Here is a 26109-nt window from a genome sequence, read left to right as displayed (position 1 = left end):
AAGACTGTCAAATGCTAATTACAAGTTGCTCCACTTGAAAGATGGCAACAAAAGCATTCTTAATAATCCTCTTTCTCCCCAAACCTCCATCACTGGAATAAAAGCCAGTTCTTTGAAAGCTGCGAACCAAACCCAGCAGTTTTTTGGACAATGGTTAAGAGGTAGGCCAGTTCCCAGGGAATGGCTACAGCGTATTTTTCTCTTGTTACCTTGGTAACTGCTACCTTGGCGCCTTTGTTGATGAGCTGAACCACATTCTCTGTTTGGCCTTTGTACGCAGCTATGAGAAGGCGCTCTGAAAGTGCAGCGACCGCATCTTGCTGGCTCATGAATTAGGAAAGAAAGGTTTTCAGGGAAGCGGTAGACAAGTTCCTTCAGCTCAACACGATGTCATTGGCCCGGCCTGGCACCCACAGGTAAAGATGTTCACAATCATCAGAAGATGTCTTTATGAATATGCCATCTTCGGGACCTAGGGGTTACAAAACAAAGCTGCCATCAGGACCACTTGACACACAAGGACAGGTTACACCTCTTCTCTGTGATTTTAAGGCATTCTGCTGCTTGCATGTTGCAGGGGAGGGGAGCTGTGGGAGGCAGGACACACGGGAAGCACACTCCACAGCAAAGCCCCTGAACAGAACTTCCAAGTGGAAGGCAGCAGAATGTGCCAACCTCCCTCCCTTCTTCCCCCATCAGGGCCATCCTCCAGAAGAGTATGGCCAGAACTGCAAGGTTTGCTCTGTTTTTCTCCCAGGGAGCGGAGGCCTGGTATAATCCCCTAAGCACCACCTGGTTTACACACCGCCTTTGGCAGGGAACTGTACTGTGTGTGATCACCAAAGGCCCCCTGGTTGGGTTTTGTGCGTCCACTATGGCTAATGTGCCGCTTCCCCAGTGGGTCAGTGGCCTGTGGAACACACCCCACAGAGACTCTGCTGAGTGGGTTCTCTCTTTGGGGTTTTCTCCTAGCATTTACTGCAGTTCTCTCCCTTCATCCTTTTTTCACTGTAAATAGTGTAGTTCACGAGTTCTGGAACAGATGGAGAGCTGGGCACAGGCCTGGGCCGATTCCTGGTTCCAAGTGGCTGAAACAATCCACCTTGGGGACAACACAGATGCTAAACACTAACAGTGGCTCTGCCAATGCAGGGGGCTGGTCATGTTGCTTCCTTGCTAACAGGAGGAAAAGAAGTGGCACCAAAACCACCTACAGAACACTAAAGCCCTGTCGCAGAGCAGTGATCTGGAGGGCAGTAACTAGTAGTAAACTAAATTCTTCCTACCACATAGCAAAATGAATAGAATTTTAAAGACTGGGACTCCCCCCTAGTATACCTGGGCTGCCATTAGACCCAACCAAAGCCATTGGTAATTATTTCAAGGGTGAAGGGTAGAAGAAGAAATACTTAAATGCCTAATCCAGTCCTGCTAGAACAGCAAGGAAGTGAGGGCTTCTTTGCATTTTAAAAGATACTTATTGAAAATTAGTATATACAAATGGAAAGAAAATGCTACAACAGAGATACCATCCTTCAACCCAAACCCTACCACACATCCTAACTTTGAAGGTCTGGAAGATGCAGCCATCCTTTACATTTGTTCCCAGGCACACCCAAATGTCCTTTCAGTCTCTAAAGATTAAGGAATTGGCCATGATACGGCTGGAAAGCCCTGGACCATACCCTGTTTGAACTCGTTCACCGTGGCATTCAGGCAGGTTGTTTGGCCAACCACTCTGTGAGGCTGGGGTTAAATGTCCACGTATAAAACAGACATGAGAACATTTATCTCCCAGGACTGTGGTGGGTATTAAAGAGGGTATTTTATTATGTGAAAGTGTGGTCCAGATGTGAATACTGTAACTTCGGAAAGAATTCTTACCCCTGACTCTTGTGAATTATCAAACTTTCTCATCATTCTCTATCTGTTGCTCAAAATGCAGGTAAAGAATAGCAGAAAAAGAGAGAGGAACTCTCGCAAACCCATCCTGCTCCTGCTCACTGGGTCATTAGAAACAAAACAGATCTGGTGAAGGGTCTGCTCTAAAGCGGCTTGGTGAGTCATGGTCTGAGATCCCTGGGATACGCCAGAAATAGAATGAGCCAAAAAAAAAAAAAAAAAGGAATAAAGTTGAGACTCAAAACACTGAAAGTAATGGAACTGGAAATGCCTTTGAAAACTCTCATGGTCGCACTGAATGGCTACAGTCTGGGCTTTATGTTTCCCAGACCGTTACACTATTTGGAAGTGGTTTGTTTTTAAAAACATAGGTGCGCTGCCTCTCTTCATTCAGGTAATCTGTGCTTTGTTCAAACCAATTATATTGAGCTTCTGCTCTGTTTGCCCAAATATTGCAAAATCACTCCAGGCCTAAATGGCAGGAAAATACAGAGTATTAGCCATGACTTACGAAATGATCTCCCTTCCACAACCACACCCTCCCCCTCATCTACCCATTTGTTATCTCTGGACACTAGACCTAACGGCCCCCTTCCATTCCAGAAACTTTCCTTGCAATGGGTATATGAATGTCTCAAGTACAACAGTCCAGTTCATACAAATATTTTCATGGCTAAAATTCTACTCATTCTGCTCCATGGCTTAGCCCCTGAGGGTAGAGGCTTTTTGCTGCAACCTCAGTACAGCCCAACAACTGAGGTCACAAGCTCCACACCAGCAGCGCTGTGCAGCCTCCTCAGCAATGGATGCAGGGGTCCAGCTGGCCCATAGTAAATTCATAGCCACTCCCCTCCCACCCTCCAGTCCCATGCAATGAATTCAGCCTCCTGGATACTGAGACTGAAGTACACTTATGCCATAGCTGCAAGCTACTGAGATAGCCTTGTTTAGATAATTACCACTGGTAAACAGCCCTTTGCAAGCACTGCCCACATTAATTTTCCTTTTTGTTTGGTTAAAGATAGAAAAATACTACAGTGGTGAGAAAACATTGGCCAAGCAGAAACACCCTTCTATTTTTTTGCTTTTCAGTTACAACTACTTAAGAACGTTCCTCTCTCACTCCATCCCCCCACCATGACCAAAGCACCCACAGAGCAGCCTCCAGAACGGGTCCCTCACACAGGACTTGGGATACTCTCCCTACCAGAGTCATACAGAAAACTGCCTGCAAGATCAGGAACAGAACCCCAGCTTTCCAATTCCTAGTCTGTTGCCAACACCATCCCTATGTGCTTGGACGTGTCAAGCTCATTTTCAATTTAAGCCCAGTAATCGCATCCTTACTAGGATCTCCAGCCTTCACCTGCAGGTGCATTTACACACAGTTTGTGGGTGGGAAGGTTATCAAATGAGGGTCTTCTTTTCTGCTTCCTTTCTGCTTCTTCCTGCACCTTCAGCCTTGGGTGTGGGTGCAGGCCCAGCAGAGATACTAGGTGCAGGCCAAGCAGAGACACCACCTCTCTCCCTCCCTCATGGTCACTCTTCCTAAATCCCAAATCCTTACCTCCCATCTAGAACAATGATCCCCATCCCTTAGAGTGAGAAGACACTCTGCTTCTTCTCATCTGATGCCCTGACCTGACAAATTGGACCAGACAGAGATGTGTGTGTTACAGGGGTGGGGGGCAGTTTAAGAAGGGATGGGAGGCAGTTTAAGAAGGGATGGGGGAACCCCTGACAGTAAATTGGGAGGGGAAGGGAATAGAGGGGTGAAACCAGTCTGGAATCAAAGAGTTAAACTTCACTGCCAACCTGTTGGCTACCTCGGCTGTAGCAGTTCACCCCTCCTTATATCTGAGCCTCCTCTTCCAAGTAGATCAGCTATCATTCAAGATACTTCCCACTGCTGGCAGTGAGAAATGTATTCTGCCCCAAGCCTATCAATTACATCCCTTTTTGTCACAATGCTCATTTTTCACAGCATTCTGGGGGAAAACCTTAAACGCAAACATGCTGCCCATTCTTTAAGCAAAAAGGAAATAAATACATGAGCATAAGTATGCAATGCACATTCTGAATCTAGGTAGGGATTTAGCTTGCTAAGATTTCCCTTCGTCCTCCCAGCCCACTGCCCCATTTTTGTTGCTCTGTAATTTGCTAATTCTTTTGTCTCTCATCACAAATACCAGAGGGTCACACAGCTGCTTGTCTGTGATGCAATCAGTTTTCTTTTTACAGAAAAAGGTCTATAAGGTTTGCTTTTGCTGTTTTCTTGGGGCTTTACAACAAATTCTCCTATACTTTGGCGAATTTGCCAACATCCTAAAGCCACTACGTTCTGTCTCCCGACAAGCAAAATATTCCAGAAGAGATCTGCAAATAAAAGTCCCGGCCAGGCATTATGTACAACCCACCCAGAGATGGCCCACAGGCACCCAGAAACCGGTGGCTATGGAGCGCCATCAATAAACTAGCTTTGCTCCTACTGCTCCAAACCTTGTGTTGAAGAGATGGTACTCACATCCGAGGGGCTGTCCTCTCTGTTCTACATCGTGTTCAGTTTCTGGATAACTGTGGTCAATTCTTTCCTGGAGAGATCATTAGCTTCCTAGGGCTGTCACTCCCAGCAAATCTGCAGTGATTTACGTTACAATGCTTGCTGCCTTTTCCCTTTAGCCTCCTCTGCCGACGCTGGCCAAACCACATCTAAAAGCTTATTAAGACATCCATTCAGCTTGCAATGTTTTGTGGCTGGCTAGTCTGCTCGTCACAGCTTCTGAAAGTCTTGTGTCTGCAGATTTTCACGGACTGCTCCCTCCTGCCAGCAGAGAACCTGTAACACTGCCCGGATTGAAGTCAGGGAACAATTCACAGATCGGAGGAACATTTCTGAATGACGCTCAGATGACAGAGAAACGAAGTTTGCATAATTTCAGCAGTAATGCAAGAAAAGATGAGTGTGCGTGTTGTAAGGGAGGGAGGGATGCAGAAAGGGTTGAAATCTGTAACAAACTGCCTCCAAGAAAACAGTAAAATGCTTGCTTTGTGGGAGCAACGGAGCCTAGACACTCCACCCTCCTCAGCAGAGAGTTCCAGCACAGTGACTGCGGCAGCACAGGAGACAAGGGTCTGGCTGAGCAGCTGTTCCTGACGTTTGTCTCACAAATGCTCCTCTGAACAGTCTCTGCAGGGGAGGGGGAAAGGAGTAAACAGGGAGCAGAGCCCCTTCAGAAGCTGTTCCGAGTGCTGTCGACTGCCCTAAACTTGCAAGCGTGTGCTCCAGCCCACTTGTTGAAGCAACAGAAATCTAATTCCCACCTAGAGAGATCATAGAAAGGAGAGGGCTTTCATTTTGACTTGAGCCAATATCCCCACATTTTCCTCTCTGTCTCTAAAGACAGAATTTTTGGTCCCAGAGATGGGGAAATTACTCTACTCTGTAAGCACAAACCCTCTTACCACCTGCCATCCTAAAGCCTTGCCCTATTTCCCCAAGGGTAATGGGGCAATGGAATGGACTGCAATCCTGCTTTGGTCATCATTTGGCTTACACCAAGGGCAGAAGAATAGCTGGAGACTCTGGTGGGTACATTGCAAAGAGGCTGAATCCCACTGGGGAAACCAATTGCCAGCAGAATAACACAAGCTTAAAAAAAAACACACAACCGTCATACTAGTTTATCCAAAAGCAATCTCTACTGGGTTACTGTGATCACCACTGGGGGACAAGTAAGGCTACAGCAGAGAGGAATGTGACTCAATCCCTATTTTAAAGAAACTCATCATCTGGCCACTGAAAAGCCATGATCAAGGCCCAAAAGTCCAGTTGCCAGAAGATAAGTGTAAACTGAGTGGGAGGAAGAATAAAGCAAGGAGTGGTTCATTTTCTTATAGCTTCCAGGACACTTCCTCCTTCTGAGAAGATCTACTCCCACAGGTAGGGCCCTTAACACAGTACTACCCATGAGGACACTCAGCACTGACTGCTCACGGAACCTGGTGCCCACCAGGACTATTTGCGAAAGAAGGGAAATGACAGGGTGGACATGCTCTGCTTTAGCAAGCCCATGACTCATTATAGATACACCCCACTGTCACACAGAAACAAGTATGTTTATTTCTTGAGCCATTTAAAGCACAATAACTCTCTTCTTCTAACTCTGTCACTGAATCTTTTGAAATAACCACCTCTGCAGAATGCATAGAGGCTGTTACAGTGAAAGCTGAGTGACATCTGAATATTATTCAGGAAACCTGTGACATACCCTTCCAAGAAAAGCTGCTTACAGATGTAAAAATCACATAGGAGGAATAAGCACATATCACCAAATAAAGACGTGACTGACAGAGGTCTTGGGAGGTAGAGACCTCCCCTTTTTATGTAGGACAATAACTTATTGCCTGACCAGCACTGCTAGACCACCAGAGCCTCCAAGTCAGGGCTGGGCACTCCCATCACTTGGCAAATGACCATGTACATGCTCAAAGTTCAGACCAAGTGTTATCTCTGCTAAGCCTTCTGCTGTCCCTGCCTTGCCCTAGACAAGATGACCATTCCCTCATCTGTGCACCTACAGTTTTCTTTTCTTTTCTTTTCTTTTTTTTTGGAGACAAAGTCTCGCTCTTGTCCCCCAGGCTGGAGTACAATAGCGCAATCTCGGCTCACTGCAACCTCTGCCTCCCAGGTTCAAGTGATTCTCCTGCCTCAGCTTCCCGAGTAGCTGGGATTACAGGCGACTACCATGATGCCCGGCTAATTTTTGTATTTTAGTAGAGACGGGGTTTCACCATGTTGGCCAGGCTGGTCTTGAACTCCTGACCTCAGGTGATTCAAACGCCTCAGCCTCCCAAAGTGCTGGGATTATAGGCGTAGCCACCGTGCCCAGCCAGCACCTACAGTTTTCTATAAGCTTCTGCTATGAACTGGATTGCGTCCCCCAATTCATATGGTGAAGCCCAAACCCCCAGTGTGACTGTATTTGGAAATAGGAGATAATTAAGGTGAATTTGGTCATAAAGGTAGGGCCCTGATCTGATAGAATTAGTGCACTCATGCTTGCACACATACTCTAAGTGTGCACACACAGAAGAACAGCCATGTGAGGACAAAACAGCCCATCTGCAAGCCAAGAAGACAGCCATCACCCGAAACTGAACCCTGCTGGACTTTGATCTGGGACTTCTAGCCAGAAGAACTGGAAAGTAGAACTGGAAGAAAATAAATTTCTGTTGTTTAAGCCACCCAGTGTGCGGTATTTTGTTATGGTAGCTCAAGCAGACTAAGACACAGCGTAATTGCTGTTATAGGCTCAAGGTTGGTCTCCCTGGTTATATGAACTCCTTGTGGCAGGAACCCCGTTTTGGTCATCTTGTATCCCCAGAGCCTATCATGGTGCTGGGAACACAGTTGGCCTTTAATGTCTATTTAATGAATGACAGAAAAACCAATAATCAATTTATTTTTAGTCATCAATTGGTCTTCAGGAGCCTGTGATCCCATAGGAAATATATGAGGTACTCACCTAGTCAACTAATCTTTTTCCTTTCCAAACAGATGAGACAGGCTCTGGCTCCAGACCCTCCAAAAGATAACAGAGAAGGGACGTGGTGATTCTTCTCTCTCCCTTCCCCCTCAAAATAGAGGACTACAGTTTCTGGGGCCAAAAAAATTATCACTCTAGAGGCATCCCTTATTCAGTGAGACAGGTCTGTCAGCACCAAAGCACTGGATAGCCCCACAGCCACTATGGGAATTTCTTCTCACCGCCCTCAACCCATTAGGTAAAGACCCAAATGCTAAAGACAAATCAAAATAATTAACACAGCATCACAATAAAAGCAATTCTATGTACTCAAATCTCAACTTCTACCCATTCCTTAAATCTGTTCTGATCTGGCTTTTCTGTCCCCAGTTTTTCCACTGAAACCATTTTTGTTATTTATTTTGTGGTGTACCAAGCATATATTGAAGAGATGGGCATAAGGAACTGCGGAAACTGGGAGAGGGATCATTCTTGCTTGCTGTGCTGGGGTGAAAGGAGGTCAGGAAAGTTTTCACAGAGAAGGTAGTGTGTTAGAGAAGGTAGGATCTGGTTAGGTTAGAAGGGGAGAAGACACAGGCAGAGGAAACAGCAAGAGCAAAAAGGCAGAGTGGTCTGAAAGTATGTGTCATGAGTAGCAAAGAAAGGCAAAGAGACAACTGCAGCTGGAGCTTGTAACACAGCAAAGACCAGTGATGGTGTTGGAAAATGAGGCGGCAGTCAGGCAGTGAAAAATTTTCACATCATGCCAAATTACTTGAACTGTATCTTGCACTTGTGATGGAGAGCCCTAGGAGTTGGTAAGAAGAGTGGCTAGTCATATTTTTGTTCTACTTGTAACACAAGCATACAGAATTATAGTTATGGTTTTATGCTACACTCTCAAGATTGTATATGCATGGCTTTCTCTTTCTTCCTGCCCTGTTTCCTCCTTCATTTATTTCTTCTATTCCATCCTTTCCTCTCCTTTTTATCTTCATTGATAGACTTTTAGAGCGATTTTAAGTTTACAGAAAAATTGGGCAGAAAGTTCAGAGTTCTCATATAGCCCTTAGCCCTTTGCCCACCCCCACCCCTACAGCTTTCCCTTTTAATAACATCTTGTATTAGTGTGATGCATTTGTTACAACTGATGAGTCCATACTGATACAGTATTATTAACTAGAGTCTGTGGTTTGCATTAGGGTTCACTCTGTGTTGTACAGTTCCATGGGTTTTGACAAATGCATAATACCACGCATCTGCCATTAAAGTACCACAAAGAGTAGTTTCACTGCCCTAAAACTGCCCTGTGCTCTGCCTATTCATCCCTCTCTTGCCCCAAAGCTCCCGGCAACTACTGATCTTTTTACTCTCTCCAGAGTTTTGCTTTTTCTGTAATTCTGTGTGGCTGGAATCATACAGTGTGTAGCCTTTTCAGACCGGCTTATTTCCCCTAGTAATATGCATTTAAGGTTCCTCCTTGCATTTTCATGGCTCATTTCTTTCTGGTGCTGAATAATATTCTATTGTATACCATAATATTCCATTGTACCACAATTTGCTTTTCCATTCATCTACTGAAGGACATTTTGGTTGCTTCCAAGTTTCAGCAATTACAAATAAAAATGCTATAAACATTCATGTGCGGGTTTGTGTGGACATAAGTTCCATCTCATTTGCATAAATACCAAGGAGTACAATTGCTGGGTAATATGGCAGTACAGCATTTAGCTTTGTAAGAAATGTCTATACTTTGTAGAATGTCTATACTTTGTAAGAAATGTCTATACTTTGTAGAAATGTCTTCTAACACAGCAGTCCTCAACCTTTTTGGCACCAAAGACTGGTTTCATGGAAGACAGTTTTTCCACAAACCCAGCAGTGGGGAACGATGGTTTCAGGATGATCCAAGCACATTACATTTATGGTACACTTTATTTCTATTATTGCATTGTAATATATGATGAAATAATTATCAACTCACCATAATGTAGAATTGGTGGGAACCCTGAGCTTGTTTTCCTGCAACTAGATAGTTCCATTTGGGGGTGACAGGAGACAGTGACAGATCATCAGGCATTAGACTTTCATAAGGAGAGCGTGACCTAGATCCCTTACATGTGCAGTTCACTGTAGGGTTCACACTCCTACAACAATCTAACGCTGCCGCTGATCTGACAGGAGGTGGAGCTCAGGCAGTAATGCAAGTGATGGAAGCAGCTGTAAATACAGATGAAGCTTCACCTGCTTGCCTGCTGCTCACCTCCTGCTGTGTGGCAGGGTTCCTAACAGGCCACAGACAAGTACTGGTCCATGGTCTGGGGGTTAGGGACCCCTGTTCTAACATGACTGTACCATGTTGCACTCCCACCGGCTGGTTTTACATTGACGTAATTGCCAAATGCAATAGTAACTTTTTGACTCTTGCTTTACATGATTTCTCTGTTGCATTGGGCCCTGCTACCATCCCTCCCTCAAAATTCCTCCTCCTTGTTTCCTGTGAGCCATTCTCTCCTCATTCTCCTAACCATCCCTTGGACGATTCCTTTCTTCCACTGAATGCTTTTTTCACTGATACCTTAAATGTTGCAGGTCCTTGAGGTTTTTGGGCATCTTCTCTGCTCATTTTCTTCTCTAGATCTCAGTGCTCCCCCTCCCTGCTGCTCACATGCTCCTCTGCTGCCTAGATACAGATTCCTCTGAGTCTACTTCTTTACCCTCAATCACGTTCTCTGAAGCTCTATATTTAAACACCCAACCACCTACCAGACATCTTCCTTGGATGTCCCCTATCAATGTATTCACAACCAAATCACCATCCTTCCTCCCAAACCTCTTCCTTTTCCTGTGTCCTCACCTTGATGAGGGGCTCCATCTTTCATCTAGCTATCTATTTCCCTAATCTGGAACATTCCTCCCATTTCTCTCCTTCCCCTTCCCCCTATCCCACATTCACTAAACCACCAAATCATCTTGATTTGAGACAGTAAGGCCTACAGACTAAAAATACAAGCTTTGAAGTCAGACTGCCTGGGCTCAAATCCCAGCTCTGCCACTTACTTTGGGCAAATTTCTTAATGACTCTGAGTCTGTTTCTGCATGTGTAAAACAGAAAGGATAACAGTTCCTACCTCATTAGGTTGTTGCAAAGACTGAATGAGATAATGCACATTTTATTCAATGCCCGGCACGTAGAAAGTGCTCAGTTAACATAAGCATGGTTATATGGTTACTGTTTAGATGTTCCTTGATTGGTTCCATCTTCTTTAGCTGTACTGCCACTGCCTTAAGTTGTCATCATTTCTTACCTGGGTTATTGCAATGGTCTCTAACTGAATGTTGGAAATGTTTCTTGAAATTCTGTGATTATCTAAACTTAGAAATTGGGACAAGAGGTAAAGCAGGTTTCAGCTTATATATGGAAATCTGCTTCTGCAGATGGGTTTTCACTTAGGGAAAAACAGAAGCCAAAGCCAGACTAATATTCAGGATTCAGATAGTGAGTGTGCTTTGTCTCAAAATAGGTCCTCATTAAAAGATGACTTTATACAAGTCAGCACAACCTGGCCAGCTAGTTCTTGGGATTTCTTAAACTTGACTCCCAGGAAAGACAGAACCATTGAGCCCATGGTGGTTAAATTCTCTGTGCTCTGTCTGGATCTTAGAGGGCAATGAGCCAATGAGAGGCAAGCTCCTGCTTTATGATGTGTCAGTGTTAGAAGAAAGGGATAATGAGAACCTAGCCCTTCCCCTTCAGTTTGTTTCAAGATGGCAAAGGTTGAGGACAGACAGCTAAGCTGCAATGCAGTAGGAGGTACTGCCACCGTGCCCACTTGCCGGGGGCAGACTGCTGGCAGTGTTTGCTAGATCTATGGTGCCTTTATCTATGGACTGCTCTTCCTCTGTGCCTCTTGTGAGAGTGTTTTATGCAAACAGACCATACAGGGGGCTAGTGGGACTGCTAATTATGGGCTGAATTTGCATGTAAAAGCCATTCTGCCACGTTACTCTTCCTGCCTCAAGTCCTGCCCTCTCCCTCCCCCGCCTTGATTTATGTGATCCCTGATGTTACAGTGCTCTTTTCACAACACAAATGTGATTGTGTTTCTCCTCTCCTTGGAACCCTCAGTAACAAACATTCCCCCCAGAACAAAGTCCAGCGATATACAAATCCATGCATAGTCTTGTCCCAGTCTGTTTCCAACCACCTTTTCTTCTGATACCTCTCCCCCGCTGCATCCTGCACCTTAGCTTGGCCAAAAGGTACTTAGAGCACCTTGAAAGCCCCACCATGTCATTTTTGCTTAGAATTCTCTTTAGATCTTGTCCAAACTCCTTCTTAGCCTTCAAAGATACCCGATTCAAAGGCGTCCTCCTCTTAAAGATTCTCCTGATACTCTTCCAACCTCCAGGGTCCCAAGGGTGAAATCACCCTGCCCTGAGCTCAAATCCCAGGTCTGCTACTGATTTTGAGCAAGTTTCTTAATGACTATAAGCCCACTCCCTTATGTATAAAATAGGAATAACTACAGTTTTTACCCACCGGGTTGTTGCAAAAATTGAATGAAGCCAGCAGAAAATAATGTATTTTTAAAATCTCTCTGTAATACTTATCAAACTGGACTGCAATTGTGTGATGTCAGTACTGTTGGCCTCTCTTCTTATATTCTGAGTAAAAAGGCTTCTCCATGTGCCTCTCCTTCTAAGGAGACTGTCCTAACCAGAGAAGTTCCTGGGCTTTAGGATGTAGACTTAGAGGACAAGCGGGAGAGATGAGAGAGAAGAAGCCTGACTTGTCAAGGGAGGCTAAGCCCATCTATATAACAAAGCGCTGAAGCGGGGGAGGGGGAAGAGAGGGGGGAGGGAGGAGAGGATGAGGAGAGAAGAGGGGGAGGAGAGGATGAGAAGAGAAGAGGGGGAGGAGAGGATGGAGAGAAAGGGGGGAGAGAGGAGAAGATAGAGAGAGGGGGAGAGGGAGAAATGAATGTGCCATGCAGAATGGGGGAATGTGAGAGAATTAGGAGAGAAAACCAGGATATGAACATTGTACTATGGGGTTATATACTGGATTTCCTTTAACTTTGAGAACAAGAAATGATTAAAATGCTTTTACAAGTTAATTTTGGACTTCGGATTGTGCTTCTTTGAATATCTTCTTACAAACACTGGGCCATGAGAGACTGAAAGTCTCTCAGGTTAGTCTTGTGTACAATGTCTTTCCTCTCAGACTCTGAGCTTCTCCAGCACAGGGGCTGTGTCTCATTCCACTATGTAAGTTCAATGCAACCACACAGGCTGTCACACGAACAATATGTGGCATGGAAACAATATATGCTTACTGCATAAATAAACACATCTATATTAACCTAACTGCATTACAGACTCTTAGAGAGCAGATACCTTCTCTTATTTTTCCATGTTTTCAGATAAACTAATAGAATTCTATAGTGAACTGAATGGTGGGTCCCCAAAAGATATGTCCATGTCTTAGTCCCCAGAATCTATATTAATTTATATGACAAAAAAAAGACATGTGATTAAGTTAATCCGTTGATGTCCTGGATTATCTGGGTGGGTAGTCACATGTGTCCTTTATAAGAGAAGCAGAGTTTTGAGACAGAAGAAAAAGAGGCCATGTGACCACAGAGGCAGAGATTGGAGTGATATGGCCACAAGCCAAGGAACCCTGGAGCTACCAGAGAATGGAGGATACAAGGAAACAGTCTCCTCCAGAGGCAGTGCGACCTCACCAGTGGCTTGATTTCAGACTCTGCCCTCCAGAACTGTGACAGCATAAGTGTCTGTTGTTTCCAGCCATGTCGTTTGTAGTGGTTTGTTACAGCAGTCAAAGGAAATAGGAATGCCTTCTACATAATGGATGCTCAATAACTCTTCACCAATTACTTGTCTCAGCCACTGAAAATCACAGGCTGTGCTTCCTTTTTAAAGTCACTCACCCTACCCCCATCTTTAGGGCCAAAAACCAGAGCTCCAATATGTCACTTCAACACCTGTAAATACTTTGTAACCTAAGGGTTCCTTGCTGCTGTCTGAGGGATGGTCAGGTTCCAGGGACTAAGAGTAGTCCTACCGGCTACATATCCTTCATACAATTTCATACACTTTATATGTACTTCTACATATTAATTATCCATCACTCATTCCTTTGTGAGGGAGAAAGTAAGGTGGGGAAGCACTTGACATGGGCATGACGCCAGCAGGAGAAGTGGGTCCTGCTGGTGAGGGCGAGAGGCACCCTGGCTGGGGTCTCTCCAGCTGCCAGCTGAGTCAGACTGAGTCCTCAGCAGTCTCCCACAGGAAACACCACTGAACTGAAATGAGCGTGTCAGCCTGCCACTTTCCAATTCTGCACCATAAGCTTGAAAAAACCAGGAAGCTGCTCTGCTAGCAGGGAATTAAATGTCTGACTATAATCCTACAAACACAGTCCCGAATATGGCAAAGGGAAGCCTGGGATAAACACGAATATCTACTCAGAAGTAAACACCAACTGTGATTTGCTACTCTAATTTAGTTTCCAACAGTATTTCTTCTATGCTATCCCACAGAGGACAGAGGCCTTCTCCCAGGGCTGGAGGATGCCTGCAAGTCAGTGAGCCCGCCACCCTCAGGCACACGCTCAACCTCTCCCAGTGACACATACTTGCTTCTGCTATCAGTCGGCTGTGTGACCCTCCTCCAGAAATGGTGTTTCTAATCTTCTGGGCCTGGTTTTCATTCCAAGAGTCCCATTTTATTCAATCATTCTGCCACTGAGGCATTTCTTGAAATGATATCCATCTGATGCTAGATTATTCCAGATACTATGACATACGCTGCTCTTCCCTCTCATCCCTCACTCTCCCTAACCCACATGACCTTCTCTCACAGCTCTCTGCAGCTATCAACACGCATGTCCAGGTTAGGTGTGATTTTATGCTGATAATGCCTACCACCTGTGAGAGGTGACATCATGGTCTGGAAACACCAGTACTACATGGACTGTCCACACTACTATCCACAAAAGACTCTGCTAGGTCCCCTTCTCAATTCTCTTCCAAGGTTGGCTGAGGCAGTTGTGGGAAGAAGCAAGGGAAGGAGAGGATCTATTTAAACAGTCCACCCACAGAATGTGCTTCATGGTCCTAGGCAGGTTATATGACTAACTTCCTTGGGCCTTAATGTCCTCATCTATAAAAATGGGGATAATAATGATACTTGCTGACTTCACAGGGTAGCTAGGAGAATACGCTAGGGAGCTACTACCAAGGGAGTAGATGATAAGCACGGCACTTGGCACAGAAAAAGCACTGACTAAATATTGGGGTGTATGCATGCCTTTGTAAAGTCAACAAGAGGCTAAATTCTCCAATTAGATTTCCAAGCCCTTCCCAACATCTACTCCTTCCTCTGTCTCTTAAACCTTCACCTCTTCTTTATAGTTCCCAAGGGCTGCCCAAATCCTCATTTGGTCTCTTGGCCTTACTCAGCACGCAGCATGACACAGTATTTGGCTTCAGCACTGAGCTTTGCTGGGATCAAGTGTCCCTGCAGATAAGGAGGACTAGGAGGACTTCAGGTACAGCTGGCCATCAGGGAGGCCCTGAGGGTCCTCTCCTATACTCACGTTATCATACACGATGATTAGCCATGTGCGTGCGCAGTCCACGGCAGGAAGAAGCACTCTGACTTGGGGGACTCTAACCCCTAAGGAAGGTAATGCTCCAGTTAGGTGGAGGACATGCTTCGCAAGAATACCCTGTCTGAAGTCAGCTTATCTTCAGTCAGCATCTCCCTAACCCTGCTTCTATCTGATTATTTCCTAGCTAAGGCTTTCTTCCAAATTGGATATTGTCCATATTTTAAGTTTCAGTCACAGATTAGCCATGAGCAAGTTTGGTCCACTACATTCCTTAACCAATAATTATGTCACATGACAAACATACAAAATTGTCAACAGTATCCATTATTATGAATTATTTAAAATCAAAATTCTGCCACATCTTTGTAAGAACAGGTTCCTAATGTGAAGGCCGCAGGAAGAGAAATGAAACCTACCTTGAATTGTGTTTTTAATGCCCAGAATCAGCCCCAGGGATATTTATTCCTGAGAGTTTTAAACAGTCTTAAAATAAACATCTCTCTCAGGATAGTCTCATTATTATCATAGGCAAATTATTTCTACAACAAAAATATAATTAGCTGAGCTTTAGCAGTCTTCAGGAGGCAGGATCCAAAATAACCTGAGAAATTACAAAGCTTAAGACCCTTCTGTGAAAAGTCCCAGGTTAACCCTGTGCCCTTTCCCTACTGATCTCATAGCAAAAGGCTTGGTCTTCTCTCCATAGAGAAAATCTGCATTTGCTGTGGTAGATGGTGGAGCTTTCTCTCTTGGGCTTGCCTCTTCCCTAATCTCAGGAGCCTGGGACCCAGTCTTTGGGGAGTCCTTTGTAGGGAAAATCCACAGACCTTCTCCTGGGTAGACATTCCAGTCCTGACAACCCTTTTCCTGGGGGATCTCCCAAAGCCCTGGGCGAGGACAGTCCTGCACATTCCCCAACCTCAGCCAGATTGCCTCTTTGATAATTTATATCTAGTCCAATGTCAAAACAAACAGCATGGTGGGAAGAGGGTGACAGAAAAAAAGGCAGGAAGAACTGGGGGTAAGACAGGAGAAGCAAAGGAGGAAGGATGACATGAAAAGACAGTGAGCATACCAGCGTGAGGAAAAGATGCAGCTACTGACGATGGGTGGGGGCTCAAGCTCAGTCCCTCCCATTTCTGAGGCATTCTCAAATCCCACCCCCTTCCTAACAAGAAGACTTCCTCCCAGCCCAGGCTCTGTTCTTCAGATATTTACTGAATTAACAAAGGGATTCTCTCTGATTCAATTTATTACATTTCCATAGTCTGTATCATGTTTAAGATTTATTTTAGAACTAGAGATAGGGAAAACATGAAACCAATTATTTATATGTATGTGTGTATACATATACTTTCATTCTTTTTATTTTTGTTGTTTTTTGTTTTATTGTTTGTCTCTGTCGCCCAGGCTGGAGTGCAGTGGTGCAATCTCTGCTCACTACAGCCTCTGCCTCCTGAGTTCAAGCGATTCTCCTGCCTCAGCCTCCCAAGTAGCTGGGACTACAGGTGCCCACCACCATGCCCTGCTAATTTTTGAATTTTTAGTAGAGACGGGGTTTCACCATGTTGGCCGGGCTGGTCTCGAACTCCTGACTTTAAGTGATCACCCCTCCTTGGCCTCCCAAAGTGCTGGGATTACAGGTGTGAGCCACCGCACCTGGCCTACTCATTCTTTAAAAATTTCTAATATATAGAAAAGTGTACACTTACAGCATGTAGAACTTTCTAACAGAATGTACCTGTGTAACTAGCACTTCAGTCAAGAAAAGACTAACCAGTATCCAGCAGCCCCTCATACCCCTTCCAATCACTATCCCCAAGAGTAGTCACTGTCCTGGTTTTAATATTGCAGGTCAGTTTTGCCCATATTTGAACTTTATATGGATGGAACCACATAGGATATATTCTTTCCCGTCTGGCTTCTTTCACTCAAGATTTTATTTGTGAAATTTATCCAATATTGTTATGATTCTTTCATTCTCACTGCTGTATAGAGTTCTATTATGTGAATATATTACAGCTCATTTATCCATTCTTCTGTTGAAGAGATTTTGGGTAATCTTACATTCTGTGTTTTAAAAAAAAATAGTGGTGCTGCTATAAATATTCTTATATGCATGTCTCTTGGTGAATATACAGACACACATATATATACCATATATACCTAGCAGCAGAATTACTAGGTCATAGGTATGCATACATGTTTAACTGTAGCTGGTTTCTTTCTTTTTTTTTTTTTTTTAAAGACTGAGTCTCATTGCTCAGGCTGGAGTGCACTGACACGATCAGAACTTATTACAGCCTCAAACTCCTGGGCCCAGGTGATCCTCCTGCCTCAGCCTCCTGAGTAGCTAGGTCTACAGGGGCCTGCCACCAAGTCTGGCTAATTTTTTTTTTTTTTTTTAAACAGACACAGGTCTCACTATGTTGCTCAGGCTGGTCTTGAACTCCTGGCCTCAACAATCCTTCCGGCCTTGATGTAGCTGATGTTTCTATGCATATTTCTCACATTCAAATGTACCCATCAGTCTGTTTGAAGCATATAAGGCATTGGGTGTCCCAGAGGCAGGAGTGCAGGGCACTGGGCTTCTGTCTATTCCTCACCACTCTAAAAAGCAGTCTATGACTTCAAAAAGTCACATAAAAAAAAGAAAGTCATGTAAGAATAAACTCCAAGTTGTTTTTGTTTTGATTTCTTATCAAAGCAGGCTTAAAAAATACCTGAATGCATGGGAGGTTGTCTCAGTCCATTTTGTGCTGCTATAACACAATACCTGAGACTAGGTAAATTATAATGAACAGAGATCTATTTCTGACAGTTCTGGAGGCTGGGAAGTCAAAGATAGAGAAGCTATCATCTTGCAAGGGCCTTCCTGTTGTATCATCACATGGCTATGGGCAGAAGGGCAAGGGAGGGTGTGGGGTGGTGGGGGGTTGGGGGTGGGGAGGCAAACTTGCTCTTTTATAATGAACCCACTCCTGCAATAACAGCATTAATCCATTTACAAGTGCAGAGCTCTCATGGCCTAATCACCTCTTACTGGTCCCATATCTCACCTCTTAATATTATTACAATGGCAATTAAACTTTTTCCTTTTTTTGGAGACAGAGTCTCACTCTGTTATCCAGGCTGGCGTGCAGTGGCATGCTCATGGCTCACTGCAGCCTCAACCTCCCAGGCTCAAGCAATACTCCTACCTCAGCCTCCCAAATAGCTGGGACTACAGGTGTACACCACCACCACGCCCAGTTAATTTTTGTATTTTTTGTTGAGTCAGGGTTTCACCACGTTGCCCAGGTTGGTCTCGAACTCCTAGGCTCAAGCAGTTCACCTGCCTCTGCCTCCTGAAATGCTGGGATTACAGGTGTGAGCCACCGTGCAAAGCCTCAATTAAATTTCAACACGAGTTTTAGAAGGGACAAACATTCAAACCATAGCAGAGATAACAGAAACGGAAGCCTAACTATTACTATGCAAGTCATGTGTTTTCCAGCCTACACACTAAGATGTTGCGTAACCCTCAGTTGCTAACACTGGTCGCCACTGTATAATTTTATCAAAATAATAACAAAGCTCCAAAGGAGAAGCCTGTTTTTTTTCACAGCAGTGGGAACTCTCCTCTCTATAATATGCTGGGCTTCTACAGCACTACCTTAAAAATTGCCTTATTTATTTTATTTTCATACTTTGAGAAGACTCAGGAGTTCAAGTAAAAGTCCAGTTAATTCATAAAGTTACCATATGACTCAGTAATTCCACTCCTAGCTCTGTATCTGAGTGAATAGAACACATATGACCACACAAAACTTGTATACAAATGTTCTCTTCAGCATTATTCAAACAGCCAAAAAGTAGAAACAACTCAAATGTCCATCAATGGTGAACTGATAAACAAAATGTAGTATAGCCACACCATGAATATTATTCAGCCATAAAAAGGAATGAACTACTGATACATGCTATAACATAGATGCATCTTGAAAAATTAAACTATGTAAAAGAAGCCAGATACAAAACACCACATATTGTATGCTTCTATTTATATGAAATGTCCAAAATAGGCAAATCCATAGAGATGGAAAGTAGATTAGTGGTTGCCAGGAGAAAGAACAGGGAATGACTATTAATGGGTATGGGATGTCTTTTTAGGGTGATGTAAATGTTCTGGATTTAGTGGCGATGACTGACATCTTTGTGAATATACACGAAAACCACTGAATTATACACTTTTAAAAGGGTAAATTTATGGTATGTAAAATACATCTCAATTTTTAAAATTCTAGTTAGGTGTTGGGGCATTGAAATCAGACACGGATTTAATTCCAACTGACTGCATGCTGTATGCCACAGGCAAGTCATTGAAGCCCTGTAAGCCTCATTTTCCTTCTCTGTAAAATGAGGGTGATAAAAAAATATTGATATGGTTACTGTGAGAACCAAAGAAGGTAATAAAGTGTTTGCCACAGTGATGAACATAGGAAATGCCCATTAATGATTAAAGTGACAGAAATGGTAGGAGCTGGCTCTCAGCCAACTTACCTTTTGACATTCCTGGGATATACTCAATGATTTCTATCAGATCCAATAAAGGATATAATTTTCTATAAAATATTATGTAACGAGTTAAACTGGTTTGCTGTTCAGTCAAAAGAGGAAAATCCTGCCATCAAGGAATATCCACAAGCAGAGAAACAGCAACTAATACTGAGGGTATGGCAAGAGTTGTTTCCCAAGCCCTGCTGGTGCGCTGCCAAGCAGCTGCTGTCGGGGAGCCCCTACATGAGTTAGCTGAGCAGGGCAGGCTGCCCCCCAGAGGCAGGTGACACACCGGGAGGCCTGGGAACAAGACACCACACCTGATGGCTTTCCACCCCGCCCCTTTGTCCTCAGTCATGGGCAAGAGCATCAACATCAGGTCTGCAGGCCATGACAAAGGCACATTCCACACCACACCAGTGAAACCACTCAGCTGGGCTGGCTCTTATTGGAGGTAGCAGCGAAAGGGCTGCCGAAAGTGGTTTCCCACCTCTAAGACCGACCCTTGCCAGATTAACCACTGCCCCCTACATCTGCCTCAACTTGTTGCTAGAACACATATGTAACCCCCCCCAAATAACAAGTAACTAGTTACCGTTGTTAGCAATGGCCCACAACAGTGCCTCATAAAGAAGTTTCTTAAGGCCAGGCACAATGGTATGCACCTGTAATCCCAGCTTCAATGACTTGCCTGTGGCATACAGCATGCAGTCAGTTGGAATTAAATCCGTGTCTGATTTCAATGCCCCAACACCTAACTAGAATTTTAAAAATTGAGATGTATTTTACATACCATAAATTTACCCTTTTAAAAGTGTATAATTCAGTGGTTTTCGTGTATATTCACAAAGATGTCAGTCATCGCCACTAAATCCACTAAATTTTGGGAGGCCGAGGTGGGAGGATCATTTGAACCCAGGAGGTGTGGCTGCAATGAGCCGTGATCACGTCACTGCATTCCAGCCTGTACAACAGAGCGAGACCTTGTCTCAAAAAAATTAAAATAAAAAATGAAGTTTCTCAAAAGTGATATTTCACGGCAGCTCAACAGGTATCCTGTAAGTGCCGAGGACTAGAGAGGGGCTGACTGCAGGCGCTCCTCAGAGTCCTTCAGCTGCTCATCTTGGAAAACGCCAATCACAGTGAGAAGGTCCTATGAAACAGGGATGTCTCCCAATTTTTTCCTTCTTTTCTTTTTTTCTTAAATGTGGTTTACTGCAGTTAAAAATATATAATAGGCAAGGCTCATACCTATAATCCCAGCACTTTGGGAGGTCAAGGTGGGCAGATCACTTGAGGTCAGGAGTTAGAGACCAGCCTGGCTGACATGATGAAACCCTGTCTCCACTAAAAATACAACATTAGCCAGGCATGATGGCGCACGGCTGAGGCCCCAGCTACTTGGGAGGCTGAGGCACGAGAATCGCTTGAACCTGGGAGGTGGAGACTGTAGTGAGCCAAGATCACGCCACTGCATTCCAGCCTGGGTAACAGAGTGAGACTCCATCTCAAAATCAATCGATCAGTAAATCAATCAATCATCACACTGCTTTCAGCTCTTCTCCTGTCCCCCGCCCACCCCGCAACTTTTGGAACATCATTAGCTTGTTACACTGTCCCTTTTTCAAAAATTACATATATATGAAAAATCCTGACTGGTATATATATTTCTTAACTTTTCATGGCTTGGCTGGAGAAGCAAAATAGCTGTTATAAACCAGATGGTTAACATTTTAGAGTCAGATAAATTTAGGTTCAAATTCAAGCCCCACTCCCCTCCTGGTGGTTTTACTGTGAAGAAGCTGCTTAACTTCTCAAACTGTCAGCTGTTTCTTTTGTAAACTGAGCATACTATCTCTTTGATAGATGGTTATAAAAATTAAAATAAGGCTGAGCGCAGTGGCTCACGCCATAATCCCAGCACTTTGGGAGGCTGAGGCGGGCAGATCATGAGGTCAGGAGATCGAGACCATCCTGGATAACATGGTGAAACCCCGTCTCTACTAAAAAAAAATACAAAAAAATTAGCCGGGCGTGGTGCCGGGCACCTGTGGTTCCAGCTGCTCGGGAGGCTGAGGCAGGAGAATGGTGTGAACCCGGGAGGAAGAGCTTGCAGTGAGCCAAGATCGTGCCACTGCACTCCAGTCTGGGCAACAGTGTGAGACTCTGTCTCAATAAATTAAAATAATATACACACAACATTTAATCCAGATGCCATCTTTTAATATGGTCAGTAAATGGTAGCTATGATTATTATTGCTATTATCATTGTTATAATAACAACCACATTTGATTCAAGTTCAATGTTGTTTTCTTCAAGATTTAGTTCATCTTTTGGGGTTTGAAAAACTTCAGGAGCAACACTTGGCCTCCTGAGAATCCTGTGACTGTATCCGTCACACAGGAATTCTGGGTTTAAATGAAGTACTTATCTGACCTCAGAAATAAAGTCTCATAGAGAAGGCTTGTACAAACACCTCCTGTGCACTACTTCATAATCCTCTCAGCTGCACTATCTTAGCTACTGCTGCTATGACCAGTAGAGCTACACAGCACCTCACCTGGGATGGAGTTTCTCTGACAACAAAGAGTGGGACCGCCCCTACAGGAAACCACTGTCACAACCCAGAGGTGTGGTTCCATCCCAGATGGAACCACCCTGATACTTGTGTTAAGGACATTTGGTGGACAAGTCCCAGAATCTTGAACTCCCAAATTCCCCTGAACTTTCTGGGCTAGTAGAAACAGCCCTTTCTTTTCTTTTCTTTTTTTTTTTTTTGAGATGGAGTCTCGCTCTGTCATCCAGGCTGGAGTGCAATGGCACGATCTCGGCTCACTGCAAGCTCCGCCTCCCGGGTTCACGCCATTCTCCTGCTTCAGCCTCCCAAGTAGCTGGGACTACAGGTGCCTGCCACCACGCCCGGCTAATTTTTTACATTTTTAGTAGAGACGGGGTTTCACCGTGTTAGCCAGGATAGTCTTGATCTCCTGACCTCGTGATCTGCCCGCCTCCACCTCCCAAAGTGCTGGGATTACAGGCATGAGCCACCGTGCCTGGCTTGAAACAGCCCTTTCTTACTAGAGGAGAGCAACCTCTTCTTGCCTAGAAATCCTGTAAAGACCTCATCTGAGGCAGCTACTTAAGACGATGCTTCCCGTCCTCAAATCCCTTTTACTCCAGTTGATAGGATCATGCAGAGAATAGCTTCATGCTGAAGGACTTTCAGTACCCACTGTTTTGTTTTTGTTTTTGTTTTTTGGGTTTTTTTTTGAGACAGAGTCTCACTCTGTCACCCAAGCTGGAGTGCAGCGGCGTGATCTCGGCTCACTGCCACCTCCGCCTCCTGGGTTCAAGCAATTCTCCTGCATCAGCCTCCTGAGTAGCTGGAACTACGGGAGCCCGCCACCACCCCCAGCTAATTTTTTGTATTATTAGTAGCGATGGGGTTTCACCATGTTAGCCAGGATGGTCTCGATCTCCTGACCTTGTGATCCACCCGCCTTGGCCTCCAAAGTGCTGGGTTACAGGCGTGAGCCACCGCGCCCGGCCAGGACTCACTGTTATGCACTGATGGGAGCTTGGGGAACAGGCGGAAAGGGGAGGGTGATGAGGTGAATGTGAGGCTAGATTGGTGAGGCTTTATCTGCACGGAAGCACTCTGCTGTGACTTGTAGTTTAGTACTCTGGCAGACACCTAAAGCTGGTTCTCGGACACTGGGATGGCTCCTTGCAGCCTGAGCACAACAATGGCCTCATGTAAGTTAAATGGAGATGCTGGAACTGCCTTGGCAGAATATTGAGGAGGTCAAAAGGCTCAAGAGTGGGCATGTAGTGTGGACCTCTTATGAAAGATCAGAAGAGCCAACCATCTGACCATGATCCCAGGAGGGCCGAGAGGTCACTTCCTTCACTAAAGGGATAAGTGCACCTGTGAGGGGCACAGTGTCATTGAGAAGCTCAATGGTTCTGTCCTCTGTTGGCTGGAGTTGACAGTAAGGGACACTGCCATGGTATTGAGTTTTTCAATTAATGGGGGATGGTAGGATTCCAAAATAGAGACCAGGTGGTAACAATTAACCAGAGGCTAGATGGATGTAAATGTCATAATGGACAGCAAGGCCAGAGTGGCAACTGGAGTTCTTTGACCACAAAGGATCTGTGGCTGACTGGCATGGGCGAGATAGACAGAAACTGACACGTGTGTTACCTGACTTGTATAAAAGAGAGGGAGCTGAAAAGCAGAGGCTGACATCAGATGCTGCAATTCAGTCTCAGAGTCTACTGTCTGAAGAGAGGACAGGTCTTGTTGAGGAAGGAGCCTGCAGTACCCACATGCACAGTTCATATGATAAAGATTTCACTGATCCTTCTACAAAAGAACCTTCTACCACCTACCAGGATCATAGGCCACAGGCGGGTGCTGGGGAAAGGGGAATGCCAGATCTTTCAAAGACTGTTAGATATGGGTCTGAGCTGACCCTGATACCACAGGATCTAAAATGGTGGTTCTCTCGTTAGAGTGGGGGCTTATGGAGTCCAGGGGACAAGTGGAGCTGTGGCCATGTCTGTTTCACAGTGGGTCTAGTAGGTCCACAGAAGCACCTTGTCCCCAAGTATATAATTGAGGTAAATATACTTAGAAACTAGCAGACCCTCAAAATGGTTCCCTGGATGAGGAAGAGTCAGAACACCCTCCACAGAAAAATAGTATCTATAGGTCTTCCTTTTCTTAAGTCTATAAAGCAAAATATAGTATGTTGTCCCTGGAATAATAGTTGGCAGCCATCACTCATAAAAAGTAGTATATTTTCCTTTACAAGATGGCATTAAGGAATCTGCAGATTTGCTTTTGCCATGTTTGACATTCCTTGCATTTCCATATTTGGCAACCTAAATCCTATCTGCTATCAGGCAGACTGAATGTTAAGTGCCGTAAAAAACCCCAAGAACAAACAGACATTTGGCAATTTTTAACTGAATAAAGGTTATTCATTTGGATAAATAAAATCCCCACCCTTCCCACAAAGTTACATTCTGTTTAATGACCAGAAACTTAAGTTTGTTAGATAAACAGGAAGAACAAAAATGCTACCAGTTTCTGAAATTGAAATTAGAAGGCTGTAATTAAGAATATCCTTCAGTAAATTTTTGCCCTCATATGAGTAGATTGTGGAGTGAAGTGATTTAGCACTGAATTACTTATATTGGTGATCTTAAATAATTTCAGGTGTCAGAGCTGATCCAAACAGTGAGACAAAAGTCTTGAGGTTAAAAGACAATGTCCTACTCTACTTCAACCCTGACTTGTCTTCACAGTGCTTTGCAAAGAGTAGATACTCATTAACCAGTTGGTGAGAGCTATTTCTATATGACAAGAGACCTCTAGAAAAGTGGAATCAGGTATGAGGACTTTTAGTAATGTCAAAGGACTTGGTGTCCTATACTATCTATGCCTCCTATGTCTCGGTGGGGTGGTCAAAGAGTTGACGAGATGAAGTTTCCCTTTCTAAAAGCATCCCATAGATGTAAATAAGCACAGAGACAAATGAAATAGGAATAACAGGATTAGAATATCACCACTGTGCATTGTCTAATACACTAATGGCTCTTGACAATATCATCAACAGGTAACATCACAGAAAGAGACAAGCAGCAACTAGACAGTGTGTCCTCCTGCTAAAAGTATGTAACATCGGTTGTGAAGTAGTCCTTTCCCTCCCACCCAGAAAAAGGGTCCGACTCTGACGAAGCTTTTAGGAGATCTAACTACCAATGTACAGGAAATACAGAAACAGAAGACCATGTTAAATGACACCACAGGCATGTTTGTTTCTAACTTGGTTTTTTAGTTCTAACCTGTCACTATTTTAAAAATTGTATTGATAAATATAATAAAAATACATCAGAAAAGAGAAAAAAATACTTACATCAGCCCCAATTTTTTATTCATAGATTCAAAAGACATAAAAGTACATTCTAATTAGAAAAAACAGAACAAGAAAAAATAAATTAGGAAAGCTATACACATTATTGAAGGTGCAAATACAGACAATTATTAGAAAATTGCTATTACACTCACAACTTTCTGTTATTCTACAGTCATAACTAAGTAAAATTATGAGACTCCATAAGAAAACTACATATAAGATATATATAAAACTATATATAGGAACTGATAAATACAGTAATGTTGCAGGATACAAAAATCAACAGTATTTCTATATGCCAACAGTGAACAATGTAAAAAAGAAATATAAAAAGTAGTTCTATTTATAACAGCCACACATATTGGGAGGACGAGGCGGGCAGATCATGAGGTCAGGAGTTCAGGACCAGCCTGGCCAACATAGTGAAATCCCGTCTCTACTAAAAATACAAAAAATTAGCCAGGCGTGGTGGCGGGTGCCTGTAATCCCAGCTACTCGGGAGGCTGAGGCAAGAGAATTGCTTGAACTCGGGATGTGGAGGTTACAGTGAGTGGAGATAGCGCCACTGCACTC

The 26109-nt window shown here is 44.1% G+C and overlaps 1 protein-coding gene and 1 long non-coding RNA gene across 4 annotated transcripts in view; one reads left to right on the top strand and one right to left on the bottom strand.

Annotated features, from left to right (window-relative positions):
• ANKRD6 (ankyrin repeat domain 6) overlaps positions 1-359 on the bottom strand; it is a 65498-nt gene extending 65139 nt beyond the window's left edge. For all 3 annotated transcript variants that reach the window (XM_032155281.2, XM_032155303.2, XM_058435401.1), the window contains exon 1: positions 210-359. In XM_032155281.2, coding sequence (XP_032011172.1) covers positions 210-329 — 120 coding nt within the window. In that variant the 5' untranslated portion in view covers positions 330-359. The remainder of the gene's footprint in view (positions 1-209) is intronic.
• Positions 285-25523, top strand: LOC131382846 (uncharacterized). Its single transcript, XR_009212421.1, has 3 exons — positions 285-416; positions 1946-2058; positions 25237-25523. It is a non-coding gene; the product is annotated as an uncharacterized LOC131382846 (long non-coding RNA).
• Positions 25524-26109: the final 586 nt, after the last annotated feature.

This window comes from Hylobates moloch, unplaced genomic scaffold (assembly GCF_009828535.3).
Source record: "Hylobates moloch isolate HMO894 unplaced genomic scaffold, HMol_V3 SCAFFOLD_2, whole genome shotgun sequence".
NCBI classification, from domain to species: Eukaryota; Metazoa; Chordata; class Mammalia; order Primates; family Hylobatidae; genus Hylobates; species Hylobates moloch.
Note: the sequence above shows the minus strand (reverse complement) of the source record. Positions and strands in the feature narration are given on the sequence as shown.